The 14619-nt window shown below is 40.3% G+C and overlaps 1 protein-coding gene across 1 annotated transcript; it reads right to left on the bottom strand.

The window, feature by feature from the left end:
- Window positions 1–10919: 10919 nt before the first annotated feature.
- Window positions 10920–11850, bottom strand: LOC117031089 (olfactory receptor 4C45-like). Its single transcript, XM_033121424.1, is given in 3 exon segments — window positions 10920–11284; window positions 11287–11349; window positions 11352–11850. Coding segments are annotated over 3 exon segments (912 nt in total). The 5' UTR covers window positions 11836–11850.
- Window positions 11851–14619: the final 2769 nt, after the last annotated feature.

The following is a 14619-nucleotide window of genomic DNA, read 5'->3' as shown; positions in this document are numbered from 1 at the left end:
AGCTCCACGACTTCGTGTTACGGAGCTTGTTTGGGCCCTAATCTGAGTTTCCGGTTCTGTCATACGGCATAACGGCGATTGGACTTCTGTCCACCAGTTCGGGGGCATTATACCGAAACGCCTTAGCTAAGACAGATTTGGTCCCATAAGGGGCACGGCCAGACGGGCATCTGATTGCTTTCCTTTGATTGATTGAAGGGCCGAGTCAGGGAAAAGAGAAATGGGTCACGCTAGCAGCAAGGACCTTTATGTTAGAGGACTTAAGAGATTACTTGCCGCCCGTGGCAGCAGGGTGAGCAAAGAGCAATTAGATAAATTTTTAGAATTTGTAAAGGAAGTTTGCCCATGGTTTCCAGATGAAGGTACCGTCAGCTTGGAAACTTGGGAAAAGGTTGGAGAACGATTACAAGGCTATTATACTGTCCAAGGGCCTCAGCGGGTCCCTGTAGAAACATTTGGATTGTGGACTTTAATCAGAGATTGCTTAGATCTTAAAAGGGAAGGCTGTAAGCTAGAAAAAGTAAAACAGGCAGGGAATGAAGAAACCCTTCCGTTCGCCGCTTCACTGGAAGAGCTGGGAGAAAGGGAGGGGGCTGATTATGCCGAGAAAACTTTTCCATCTGCCGCCTCTCTGGAGGAGAAAGAGGAGGGGGAGGGAGTCAGATATACAGAGGGACTTGCTAAGCATAATAAAGAGTCTGTTAGTCAGAAACCTCCAGATAAACACTGGGAAGATTTAGACCCTCAAGATCAGAAAGATTTAAAAGAGGCTGCAGCTAAATATGATAGGAAAAAATATCCTCCTTTGATGGCTGCGGCTCAAGAAAGCAGGCGGTTTGTAAATCCTATATTTACACTTGCAAAACAGATAAAGATGATTCAGGGACAGTTGGTCGAGCTCAAAGTTGCTGTGGGTAAAGAAAATTGTCCTCTGGGTCCCCAGATTTCTTTAAGAGATCAGTGGGATCCTCGGGGTAAAGACCCCCCCACCAGGGTATGTTAAATCAGGATCAGATTCTGTTGTGCGCTCCCCTCTTCAAATGGCTTGTGAGAAGGCTCATAAGCAGGGGGAGTCTACGAGACAATTTGGAGTATATCCTGTCTTTGACAGGCTTGATCAGGCAGGAAACAGGATTAGAGAATGGAGACCTTTTCAGTGGAAGCAAGTAAAGGAATTAAAAGAAGCTTGCGCACAGTACGGTCCTATTGCCCCTTTCACCATTGCAATTTTAGATGCTTTATCCAGTGAGGCTACTCCTCCTGAGGACTGGAAGCATATTGCCCATGCTTGCCTTTCCGGAGGCGATTATCTCTTATGGAAATCAAAATTTTATGAGAATTGCAAAAAGAAGGCCAATGAGAATGCCTTAAGACAGATCCCTATTACTTTTGATATGCTAGCAGGAGAAGGCATGTATGCTGACTTAAGAAATCAAATGGGATTTGCGCCAGGCGCTTATGTCCAAACTGCTGCAGCAGCTAAAGATGCTTGGCGAATGCTGCCTGACACCTCCCGTAAGGAAGAACATGTTTAACAAATAAGACAAGGCGCAGATGAGCCTTTCCAGGATTTTGTGTCTCGCCTCAGCACAGCTGCAGGGTGGACTTTCGGTCCGTCAGTAGCTACTCAGTCTTTCATAATGCAGCTTGCCTATGAGAATGCTAATTCTGCCTGTCAAGCAGTTATTAGACCGTTTAGAAAGAAAGGGACTTTGTCTGATTTTATCCGCCTATGCTCAGACGTGGGATCGTCCTTTTCTCAAGGCATAGCCATAGCTGCAGCTCTGCAAGGAAAATCTATAAAGGAGGTGATGTATCAACAGGCAAAACTCCATGCAGGGAGTCGTTCTGGGGCTTGTTATACGTGTGGAAAATTTGGACATCGGGCAGCTCAGTGCCCTCGTAAGGCTGAGCCTGAGAATTCCACAGTTCCCACAAAAAGGCCTCCAGATATATGTCCTAAATGTAGGAGAGGAAAGCATTGGGCTAATGAGTGCAAATCCAAGACAGATAAAGATAGAAAACTCGTTCAGGGAAACTGGGTGAGGGGCCAGCCCCAGGCCCCGAATCAACAATGTTATGGGGCACTGCAGGTTCAGGAACAGATGCAGGGACAGAAAGGGAACGAGTCCCTGAAAGGAAACACATCACAGATTTATTCCGGGCCACCTCAGGCAGCGCAGAATTGGACTTGTGTTCCACCACTGACATCGTATTAACTCCTGAGATGGGAATGCAAGCATTGCCCACTGGGGTCTTTGGACCATTACCACCAAAAACTGTGGGTTTATTGCTAGGAAGAAGTAGCACCACTATGAAAGGGATTCAAGTTTCCCCGGGAGTTATTGATGAGGACTTTACTGGAGAAATTAAAATTATGGCTCATTCACCATTAAATATTTCTGCCATAACTGCTGGGACTCGTATTGCTCAGTTAATTATTTTGCCCCGCATAAAAATAGGAAAAAATAGACAGAATCAAGAACGTGGAGACCAAGGATTTGGCTCCTCTGATGTTTATTGGATTCAAGAAATAAAAAGAGATCGACCAGTTTTACAGCTTAAAATCAATGGAAAAAATTTTCAAGGGATTTTAGATACTGGGGCTGATGTATCCTGCATAGCTGCTGAGCATTGGCCTTTCAATTGGCCGACACACTGTACTAATACAGATTTACAGGGTATAGGCCAATCTCATTCTCCTCAACAAAGCAGTAATTTATTATCTTGGCAGGATGAGGAAGGTCACCAGGGAACTTTTCAACCATATATTATCCCTGGCCTCCCAATTAACCTTTGGGGATGAAATGTTATGAGCAATATGGGAGTTTATCTTTTTAGCCCAAGCCTTCAAGTAACTCAGCAAATGTTTGATCAAGGGCTCCTCCCCGGACAGGGCTTAGGCACTGAGGGACAAGGACGTCGGGAGCCCATATCACCTAATCCTAATTTGCAAAAAACAGGTCTGGGATATTTTCCCCAGGGGTCATAGATTTACCTGTACTCCACCAAAAAACTGCAGAGGCAATAACTTGGAAATCTAATGTGCCTGTGTGGATAGATCAATGGCCCCTTACTCAAGAAAAAATATTAGCCACCCAAGTGCTAGTACAGGAGCAGCTTGATAAAGGCCATATAATTGAATCTACTTCACCCTGGAATTCGCCCATTTTTGTAATTAAGAAAAAATCAGGAAAATGGAGATTATTACAAGATTTGAGAAAAGTAAATGAGACCATGGAAATTATGGGTGCTCTCCAGCCAGGGTTGCCACACCTTTCTGCTATCCCAAAGGATACTTATAAAATAGTGCTAGATCTGAAAGATTGTTTTTACAATATATTACTCCATCCCCAAGATTGTAAGAAATTTGCTTTTAGCGTCCCTAGCTCAAATTTTCAGGAACCTATGAAAAGGTATCAGTGGCGAGTTCTTCCTCAAGGCATGGCAAATAGCCCCACCTTGTGTCAGAAGTTTGTTAGTAAAGCAATTGATAACACCAGAAAACAGTTTCCTTCTGTTTACATCATTCATTATATGGATGACATTTTATTGGCTTGTGAAAAAGAAGGAGTATTGTTAGCTTGCTTTGCAAATATACAAAAAAATCTTCTAACCTCGGGTCTTATTATTACACCCGAGAAAGTACAGAGAAGTGAGCCTTATTCTTACTTGGGATTTCAGTTTTTTGCTCAGTATTTCACTCCACAAAAAATAGAGCTTATAAAAAATCATCTTAAATCTCTTAATGATTTTCAAAAGCTGTTGGGAGATATTAATTGGCTGCGCCCTTCTTTGGGATTAACTACTGGAGATCTTAAACCACTGTTTGAAATTCTAAAAGGAGATTCTGATCCGACCTCCCCCAGGTCTCTTACTGAGCCTGCACGAAAGGCTCTCTCTAAGGTTGAGAAAGCCATTCAGCAACAGCATGTTTCCGTTTTAGATTATTCTAAACCTCTGTATGTGTACATTTTGGAGACCAGACACACGCCCACGGCGGTATTATGGCAAGAAGGGCCACTTAGATGGATACACCTCCATGTGGCTGCTCAAAAGAATCTTACTCCTTATTATGAATTTGTGGCCAGTTTAATTCAGGAGAGCCGCTTGGAAGCTCGAAAATATTATGGAAAGGAGCCAGATTCTATTGTTATCCCTTTTACAAAAACGCAGATTCAAGGCCTGATGCAGTTTACAGACAGTTTTCCCATTGCCTTGGCTCATTTTGCAGGAACTTTGGATAATCATTATCCTAAACATAAATTGCTTCAATTTTTTCAACATCATGATCCCATTTTTCCTTCAATTGTGTCCCATGCTCCTCTTCCTGCTGTACCTAATGTTTTTACTGATGGATCTAGCAATGGTGTAGCTGTCTATGCACTCAATAAACAAATTATTAAAAAGGTGCAGACGCCTCCAGCCTCAGCTCAAATAATTGAGCTTTGAGCTGTACATATGGTATTGCTTGATTTTGCTTCCCAATCTTTTAATTTATTCTCTGACAGCCATTATGTGGTTCGTGCCGTCAGAAATTTAGAAACAGTACCTTTTATTAGCACCAGTAATCCTGTTATTCAGGATTTGTTTCTTCAGATACAGCAAGCCATTCAGCTGCGCTGTGAAAAATTTTATATTGGCCATATTAGAGCTCACTCTAATCTTCCAGGCCCTTTAGCCGCAGGTAATCAAACTGTAGATTCTGCCACGCAGCTCATTGCCTTAACTCAAATAGAAAAGGCACAAAAGGCTCATAGCCTCCACCATCAAAACAGCCAGAGCTTAAGACTACAATATAATATAACCAGAGAAGCAGCACGTCAGATAGTAAAAAAATGTCCAGATTGTTCACATTTACAACCTGTGCCTCATTATGGAGTCAATCCTCGAGGCTTACGTCCTAATGATCTGTGGCAAATGGATGTAACTCATATACCTGAATTTGGAAAATTAAAATATGTTCATGTCTCCATAGACACATTTTCTGGCTTTGTCGTGGCTACCGTTCAGTCCGGAGAAGCCACATCTCATGTTATTAGACATTGTCTTGCTGCTTTTGCTATGATTGGTACACCGAAAAAACTTAAAACAGATAATGGCTCAGGTTATACCAACAAAAAATTCTCTTTATTTTGCCAGCAATTCTCGATCAATCATGTTACTGGCATTCCTTACAATCCCCAGGGGCAAGGGATTGTTGAACGCACTCATGGCACATTAAAAGTCAATTTACAAAAAATAAAAAAGGGGGAGTTATATCCCCTGACGCCCCATAATTACCTGTCTCATTCTCTCTTTATTCAAAATTTTTTGACCTTGGATGCCCATGGTAAGAGTGCTGCAGAGCGCTTTTGGCATCCTTCTACTGCCACTCAGGCTTTGGTCAAATGGAAAGACCCACTTACAGGCTCTTGGCAAGGCCCAGATCCAGTCCTCATATGGGGCCGAGGACATGTTTGTGTTTTTCCACAGGATGCAGAAGGCCCTCGGTGGCTGCCAGAACGATTGGTGCGACATGTGGACCCTCTACCTGCTGATGACATTGATGACCCTCAGCAATGCAGAAGAAGACCAGACGTATTGGGCCTATGTACCTGATCCACCAATCCTCCACCCTGCTGTATGGGATGGTCCTGAGATTCCAGTCTATGTCAATGACACTCACGCCCTAGGATTGCCTTCTGATGGACACATGAAACAACATTTGGAAAAGAATTTCACTTATAATGGTATAGGAATAGGTTTGCCTATTTGTATTGCAAAAAATAAATCAATTTCCGGGTGCTTGCGCAGTTCTCCTGTTACCATGCATCTTAATAACTCTTTAGTTGGATGGACTATTCGTCTCAACATGTTAGGCGACTGGTCCGGAGGACGCAAAATAAATCTGTCCGTCCCTCCATTGCATCCATCTTGCAATAAAAGACTGAAATTGGACATTGAGACTGTTCCATGGAAAGATTGTCCTGGCAATAATCCTGTTCGCTATGACATCCCTGGAACAGGCAGATATATAGTTGACTGGTCGAGGAGTAACCGGTCAGGATGGGCCCGAGAATTAATTTCTGGATTTTGGAGCTCTGATGCGCAATATCAGCAAAATTCATTATGGAGACTTATGGGAGCAATGGGTGAGGTTGTTCAAATGGTTGAGTTTTGTAAATCAGGTACTCCCTGCAGTCAGGTGGCTGATTTACAAGATGGGACTAGAGATTGGACCACTGTTGTTAAGTCTGTTAATGTATCTGCTTGTGTTCCTTCCCCATATGCACTTTGATTGGAAATATTAATGTACACTTTGTAGAAAATCAATTTAATGTTTCCTGTAATAATTGTTCTTTAACAAATTGTATTTCTTGGGTGCCGTTAGGAACTAATGTTATGATACTTAAACAACCATCTTTTGTTATGCTTCCTGTTAATATCTCTGGACCTTGGTATGCTGAAAGAAGTTTGCAGATTTTCAAAGAAATTACGTATGCTTTGAGTAGACAGAAACGGTTCATTGGACTTCTAATTACAGGAATTATGGCTTTGGTTACTATTATTGCAACTGCTGCTACAGCAGCTGTGGCCCTTTCTCAGACTATTCAAAATGCTCATTATGTTAATACTCTTTCAAAAAATGTTACTTTGGCTTTAGGGACTCAAGAAGCTATTGATGAGAAATTAGAGCAAAAGGTGAATACCCTCTATGATACGGTTCAGTATATGGGAGATGTGATTCAGAGTGTAAAAGTTAAATCTTATTTAGAATGTCATTCAGAATATCATTGGATATGTGTTACTCCTAAAAGATATAATAATAGTCAATATGATTGGAATCGGGTTCGTTTACATCTTCAAGAAATTTGGCATGATGCTAATGTGTCTTTAGATATGTTTCGGCTTCATGATGAAATTCAAAATATGAGAGAAGCTGAACCCTTGAAATTTGATGCAGCCCAGGCTGCTTCTGAGTTTATTGATGTTCTTAGAAATGCTATGCCATCTATGCCTCATATTACCCATTCTGTTATGATTTTTCTTACATTGGGCATCTGTGTCTGTTTGGTTCTGTGCCTACTCCCCATCCTCATTAAATGTTTCATCAGCAGGATGTTAGACTTGCGAGCTGACATCCATCAGCTTGAACTTAAGACAAGGTCTTGAGTCTCTCTCTCTCCCCCTTGTATGTATTGGGAAGGGTTAGCCAAAGACGGGTAAATCCTGGGAGGTCCTTCAACACCTAAGACAGGGCTTGTATTAGAAAATACAAGTTCCAAAGACGGGTTAATTGATGAGACGGTCCCGGGATGCCTAAGACAGGCACCGTCGTCTTATATCTCCTGTAATATGGATTTTGCTTCTATAAAATAAAAAAGGGGGAGATATGGGGAGCCATGATTTCTTGTTATTCTGAAGCCTTGCAGATTGGCTCAGTTTATGATTAACTTGTTTCAGCTTCTAAGGCATTATCTCTGCCTACACCTGGAGGGTGCTTAGAAGCTGCTGAGGAATGAGGTAGGAGTGACCAGTTCCCGGACACTGAGGACTGAAGATTAGCAGAATAATTGGTGGGCTTTGTCATGAGATGATGACTTTGGGAAAGTTTCAAGGATTTTGTAGTTTGTATGTAAAAGTCATAAATTTACTCTTAATGAGATAATGCACACTCATGATTGTTAAGCTACATGTACACAGATGGTATAAATTGGTAAAGGAAAGTAAACTTGGTGCTTCAGGATCACTGAAGACCGGCCGCATCATCATTTGTGTGAGTGTCTTTTTTCATTCCCACTCCCCCATTTGGGTACTGTTCGATTTGTGGCGGCTGGACTGTCACAATGGTGGTATTTGGAGGTGAGTCCCTTGGGAGGATATTAGGTCATGAAGGTGGAGCCCAAATGAATGGGATTAGCGTCCTTATACAAGACTCCAGAGAGCTCACTTGCCCCTTCTGCCATGTTAGGACACAGTGAAAAGATGGCTGTCTATGAAGTAGGAAGCAGGCCTCTATGAAACAGTGATCTGCCAGCAACTTGATCTTGGGCTTCCCAGCTTCTAAAACTGGAGAAGTAAATGTTTGTTGTCTACCACCTAGTCTGTGGTATTCTGTTATAGCAGCTGAAATGGACTAAGACTGCTAGTTAATTTTCAAATTTGTATGAATTTTTCAAGAGATGTGATAATAATCTTGGTCAGTTGTCTATGTTCATTGGTATATAACCACACTGAAGTCAGGGAAAGTTACTTAATTGTCTTCGTGCTCTGTTTCCTGCACAATGTCTGGGACAAAATCTAATTATAAACTTTGTCAATTATTTTCTTGCATTCTTGATCTATTGGAGTGAGAATTTTTGCTTGATCTATTGGTGTGATGAATTTGAATGAACTCTTTCTAATCTATATCTATATCTGTATCTATATCTATATTTGTGATATTTGCTACAAATATGTACCTCATTTATGCTATACTTAGGGTGTTTTTTTTCTATAAATGTGTTACATTTTAATATTCTTTTACTTTCATTCTTCTATCACATCACTCTTGGAAAATTCCACTTCCTTCTTATAAGATTTTATAAATTTTATCACCTTGGTTTTCTGAAGTTACTTTAAAAAAACTTTTTAAAACCCATTTAGAATTTATTTTGTTTGTGATAAAAAATACCTTGGCTTATTTCCCCCAAACAGATAAAATAATCTGCCAACATTGTTATTAATTTTAGTGTAATGTGAACATTTTCTATTTAATATGTCAAGGTTTATATGTCTGAAAAGTTCAAATTTGGGGGTGTTTCCACTCCTCCTCCCCATTTGTTCAGGCTAAACTTGACTGAACGATTCTTCTGACATGAACTGAGGTTACTCTCTAGTATTCAGCTGGTTGCTGGGCTTTTAAGGAGAGTCCAAGATGACTTTGCTCATGTGAATCGTGCCTTAGCAGGGATGGCTAGCAGCTCAGGCTCTTCTGGGCCCTTCTCCTTTCCCATGTAGATGCTTGGCTATACAGACAAGGTCTCTCCAGTGAGGCTGTCACATTTGTAAGATTGCAGCTCAGGGTTTCCAGCAGGAGGAGGCGAAAGGTCTAAGGAGAGTTAAGATCTCATTCCATCATGGCATCAGCTTGAAGCCCGGGTTCTCAAGTTCTAAATCCAGGCTGCTTCTGTGCATCAAATGAATAACCAACAAAATGAAAAGGAATCCCACAAAATGGGAGAAAATATTTGCAAATCATATATCTCATTAGGGGTTGATATCCGAAAAGCTTTTGAAACAAGTTCTGTTCAGGCATCTCACAGTTGCCCCAACCAGCTCCCCCATTTGTAACTGGGGAGATATTTAAGGGCTGGCGATGGGCTAGTTCTTAGTGTCCAGACCGGCTCACTGGCCCCATTAAGTTTCTTTGCAGAAATAAGAACTCACTGTTTTGCTGTCCCTATTCATAAATGGATGGCATTTTTGACATATTTTGAAGTGAAGTGAGGCTGAGGAAGACGTGTGGTCCTCCCGTGATCACGGTTGGGGAATGACAGTTGCAATATTCCTGGGCTCCTCTGCAGGAGCTGCAGTCTTCAGCTTTCCATGTGCTCTGGTGACATCTCTGAAGGCTGTGACAGTGTGTGAGCAAGTCTCGCTATTTTTCAGCTGACTTATGTTTTCAATTTAAATCATTTAATTCTTACAACTTAAGTATGCAATGCTATTTCCCTTTTACAGATGAAAAAAAATACAGGTAGAGAAGTAAAGTAACTTGCTTACATTTACAAGGCTAAGTAAAGCTGGAGACGAGATAAGAAATCAAGCTCATTTGATCCAAAACTCCCAAACTCTGACTTCAAAGCATCTGAGGATTTTCAGATCTCTTAGAATTTCATTATATTCATGATATGGATTGTTTTCTATAATCCAGATTTGTATCATTGTTGTCCAGTTTCATGGCACGTACTTGTTCTTACATCACTATGTAGCCTATTGCCTGTAGGCTGCAAGCCTGTACAGCTTGTTACTGGACAGAACAACATGAGATGAAATCAAGCACAAAAGAAATAGATGCGAACAAGAGATGCGGTAAACATGAGATGTATGAGGTTGCTGCTGGCATAACACGGCATACTGTTCTACAGCAAAAAATTTTGATATAAGTAGAAAGAATATACTTTAAAGCAATGATAAAAAATATAGCATAGTAAATACATAAAGCAGTAACATAGTCATTTATTATCATTATCAAGTATTATGTACTGTACACAACTGTGTGATACATTTTTATCTGACTGGCAGCATAGTAGGTCTGTTTTCACCAGGATCACCACAAACAGTCAGTAATTTCTGGCCCTGCAACATTATGTCAGCTACGATGTCACGAGGCAATAGGAATTTTTCAGCTCCGTTTAATCAATGGGACCACCATCGTTCATGTGGTCCATTGTTCACTGTTGTTTTTCCTCTTTTAAAATAAAACTTTATTCTAGCTGTATTGCTGTATATAAAGTGTTTAAGAATATTGCTATTAAAAGAATATTGCTGTTGATCTGTTCCATATCCACAATCAGGGCGACATTATGACTTTTGTAGGCCTCTGGTACTTTTGTTCTCGTGGGTCCTTTCCTCCATAAAAATGTTAAAAATTATGTTTTATGACTGTACCGGTTTTAAGATGACTATAATCCAAGTTATATTTGGATTATGTTTACTTTTCTTCTCTCTTTTAAAGTAATGAAAACTTCTCATGGGCTCATGAATCTATTATGGGCTCTAGACACTGCACATCCTGTGCCTTAATGGATACATCAGCACGGCCCACAGCATGTAGGCACCTGAAGAAAGTCAATCCAGGCAGATAATTGATCATCCCAAGTTTAATCAACTAAGGGGAATAAATCCGATGAAATATCACTAGAGTTTTTTCTTAAGTACTCTAATCACAAGATTTATTCATCATCAGTATTCACTATTTGCCCCCAGAGCTTCTTCATGACAGTCTTTACTTCTGCATTTCTGAGGGTGTAGATTAAAGAGTTCAACATAGGAGTTACTATGGTGCAAAACACAGTCACAGCTTTGTCGGTGGGGAAGGAAGTCATGGGTCTTGGGCATAGTGACGAACAAGGTACAAAGAATAAGATGACAACAGTGACATGAGAGGCAGACATAGACAGGGCTTTGTGACGGCCTTTAGAGCTGTGAGTCTTCAGGGAGCACAGGATGACAACATAGGAAACAAGCAGCATAGAAAAAATGAGCAAGCACAGTGACCCACTGTTGGCAGTAATCAGGGGCCCCAAGGTGTGAGTGTGCAGGTTAGCTCCAGGACATGTATTAAATCACACATAAAATGGTCAATGACATTTGGGCCACAGATGGTAACTGGGCTATGCATAAAATCTGGATCCCTCTATGAACAAACCCTAAAACTCCAGCTATTCCCACCAGGAAACCACACACATGTCGGCTCATGATGGTCCTATAATGCAAGGGCTTACAGATGGCGACATAGTGGTCATAGGCCATGGCAACTAACAAGATGATTTCAGCTCCAGCAAAGAAATGTTCAGCAAAGAGCAGAGTCATGCAGCCATTGAAAGATATGGTGTTCTTTTTAGAGATCAAGTCAAAGATAATTTTGGGTGCTATGGAAGAAGAGTAGAAACCACCTATAATGGACAAATGGGACAGAAAAAAGTACATGGGAGAACCCAGGGCTGAGCTGATGAAGATGGTGTCTGAGATGAGCAGGTTACCTGCCAGTGTGATCAAGTAGATGATGAAAAACACAGCAAATAAGACTTCCTTCAGGTCTGGATTCTGAGTCAGGCACAGTAGGATGAATTCTATTACATTGCTCATCTTTCCTGTTGATTCAGCTTGGGTTGTGAGCATGTGATCCATCTGGAAAGAGCACAGTATTTCTGAGTGATGATATTTTAAATTCAATACTACAATATGCCATCACCTCTTTAGTCCTGGTTCTGGGATTGGTGACCTGCTCCTTCCACTCAACTATGTCGTTTTGTAGATAGTTACAAAGAAGAATGGAAGGAGTTTAAATTTCTCTTTTGTTAATTTCTGTTACAAATTTCTCTTTAGTTATATAATTAAAAGTGGCAATACCTTACAAACCACAATAAAAGAAAGGTGTTAATTATGAATGTTGATTGCCATTGATTTCCAAACTTTCTTTCTAGCTCTAAAAGTCTCACAGATAACTTTTTGGGACACATTGAAATAGTAACAATTGTTTTGAAGTTATACTTGTCTACTGGCATGAATATAGGTATATGAACAAAATATTCTTTCAAAAGTCAACCGTCCATCAGGCATGAAAGTACCAAGGCTCACTATGTCTATACCAGACGTGTTCTGTGAGTTATTATTCCTTTCTCCCAAATGAATGTACATGGACACACAGATAGAGACAGTGCAGCAGTTCATCCCTTCAGGATTCCAAGGAACTGTCTTTATAATGGCTCATGGAAAAGCATTCACTCAACAGCCTTGGTTGTTGTGTGGCTCAACATGATTCTTTCATGCTCACTCTTCCCACGTCTTTGAACGTGGACATGTAAGTGATGTACATTTCCATGAAAAGGTCTCAATGTTTCTTAAGTGAACTTTCTGTGCAGTTGGTCTCTCTTCACATATGGACTAATGCTCTGGATTAGATATGTCATCCTACTTCCATTTTACAAATGGAATTAAATGAGTCATGAATTTTCCTTGAGTTTCCTGTTGAGAAAACACAAATGTTGGGATGACCTAATATAATGCAATATGCCCTTTTGTTATAAGTTTAATCAAGGAAGATGAAATTGAAGTTTTGTTGCTAACTGGTGGAAATATTGAATATATGAAAGAATACATTGTTTTTTTTGGAATGATCTGTACATGGGTTTTCAAGAGTGAGTACATGTTGTTTACAAAAGATCATAAGATATTTTATTCCTTCTCCCACTCTTTCTTCTTTCTCCATTTTCTGCCCAAAACATAGCCACATGTTTTTCCTCAGACATTTCTGAATACAGAAGTCAGCATCATGACTTCTCAGCTTCAATAAAGGTGAGGAAAGATATCTTTGCTTTTCAGAAAAGCTCAGTCTCTGAGTTGTTTCTTCTCTATCCATGGCTCCTATAGTCGGAGACTGTGTGGTTAATCATTCTTAATAGATGTAATCCACAAATTCTACCGTCAGTGTGGCTCCAAGAAGTCATGAAAAGGAGAAAGAATTGCATGAAACGGAAAGCTGCAATATCAGCTACTTTATGAGACATAAATGTGAACCACAATGTCGTAATTGTGATTTCAGTAGTTCTCAACAGTGTCTGGTCTGCCAATATCACAGATAGTGTTTTCTATTGATCTTCTCATTTCGTTGTGTCTAAATTCATTTTCAGACAGTAAGATTAACCTTCAATTCACAGACTCTAACTACCAAAACTATTCCAGTGAAAATAAATTGGCTAAATTGAGTTATCTGCTTAAAATTTGGGGAAATATATTTAGTTATCACTGACCTGAATCTAGTTGACTGTAGGTTTCTCAGTGTTTAGATCGAGCCCAGCCATTGCTTTCCTCCCTTTGTGGCACAGGCTCCACACCCACAAATAGACTCCATGAGCTAACAATTGGTACGCTGGAAATTCTTATCTCTCTAGACAACTCTCCCAATCTTGGAATTGCAGTTTATTTTGGTCCCCATTATCAGTCTGGATTTACTCAGAAAATGAGCTATTTTTACTAGGAAACTTTAGTAGCTCAAGGATTGAATTTATACTTCTTGGCTTCCAATGAAAGTATAAATACATCTTCACAAATACATACATTTTCAGATATGTTAGAGCTGTATTCAATCGAACTTAAAAACAGTGGGAACAATCAAACTTCTTTAAATCAGGAAAAGTTAGTATATGGAAGTATAAAACGTATACATGAATCAAATCAACTTGATTGGACACTGTTTTCTCAATCAATTCTGCTAAATTTTTGTTTCCCAAACAGGTCCATGAAAAATGTAGAGAGAATTCTTAATCTTCCTGATTTAAGCCCTCCTTCTAATGCACTGAGCTTGGGAGCAGTGTCTTTAGAAATCTTCAGCTTGTCAGTACATGGCTCTGCTGGTGTCACTTCCTTAAACGTCCTTCTTTGTAATTTTTTCTTCATTGTCTCTAGAGAGACGTTTAAATTGGCTTACATGAAGTAAAGGATTTGGTAATGCATTGACCTCTCAAGTCCTCAGAGGATTAGTAATTGGGTCTGTTGAAATATTTGATTTGCTGCACCATCAGCCAAAGTCATGCATGTAGTCCCACTTGGCACCCACAAACCTCATTAGAGGCCAGTTTTAGAAATGCAGTTGAGCTATGGATGGACATGTGTCTCTGGCTATAGTTTAGGATTGGGCTTGGGTAATGGAAGTTGGAAAGCTTCATTGTGGGGCTTTGTTGCTCATTTTGACATTGGTGAGCCTGGCATAGGATATAGGTGGTTTCAGGCATAGGTGAGAGTTCAGAGAATGGATTACTTTCTGAAAATGTGACTGTCCTAAATGATATATCTGCCCTGAGAATGGAAATGCTAGTCTTCACGGTTATGTGCCAGAATACCCTGGGAGACTGTTCCATTTTTAACAGTGAC

The sequence above is a fragment of the Rhinolophus ferrumequinum genome, chromosome 11 (genome assembly GCF_004115265.2).
Source record: "Rhinolophus ferrumequinum isolate MPI-CBG mRhiFer1 chromosome 11, mRhiFer1_v1.p, whole genome shotgun sequence".
Lineage (NCBI taxonomy): Eukaryota > Metazoa > Chordata > Mammalia > Chiroptera > Rhinolophidae > Rhinolophus > Rhinolophus ferrumequinum.
The sequence above is the reverse complement of the archived record's forward strand: the minus strand, read 5'-3'. Positions and strand labels throughout refer to the sequence as shown.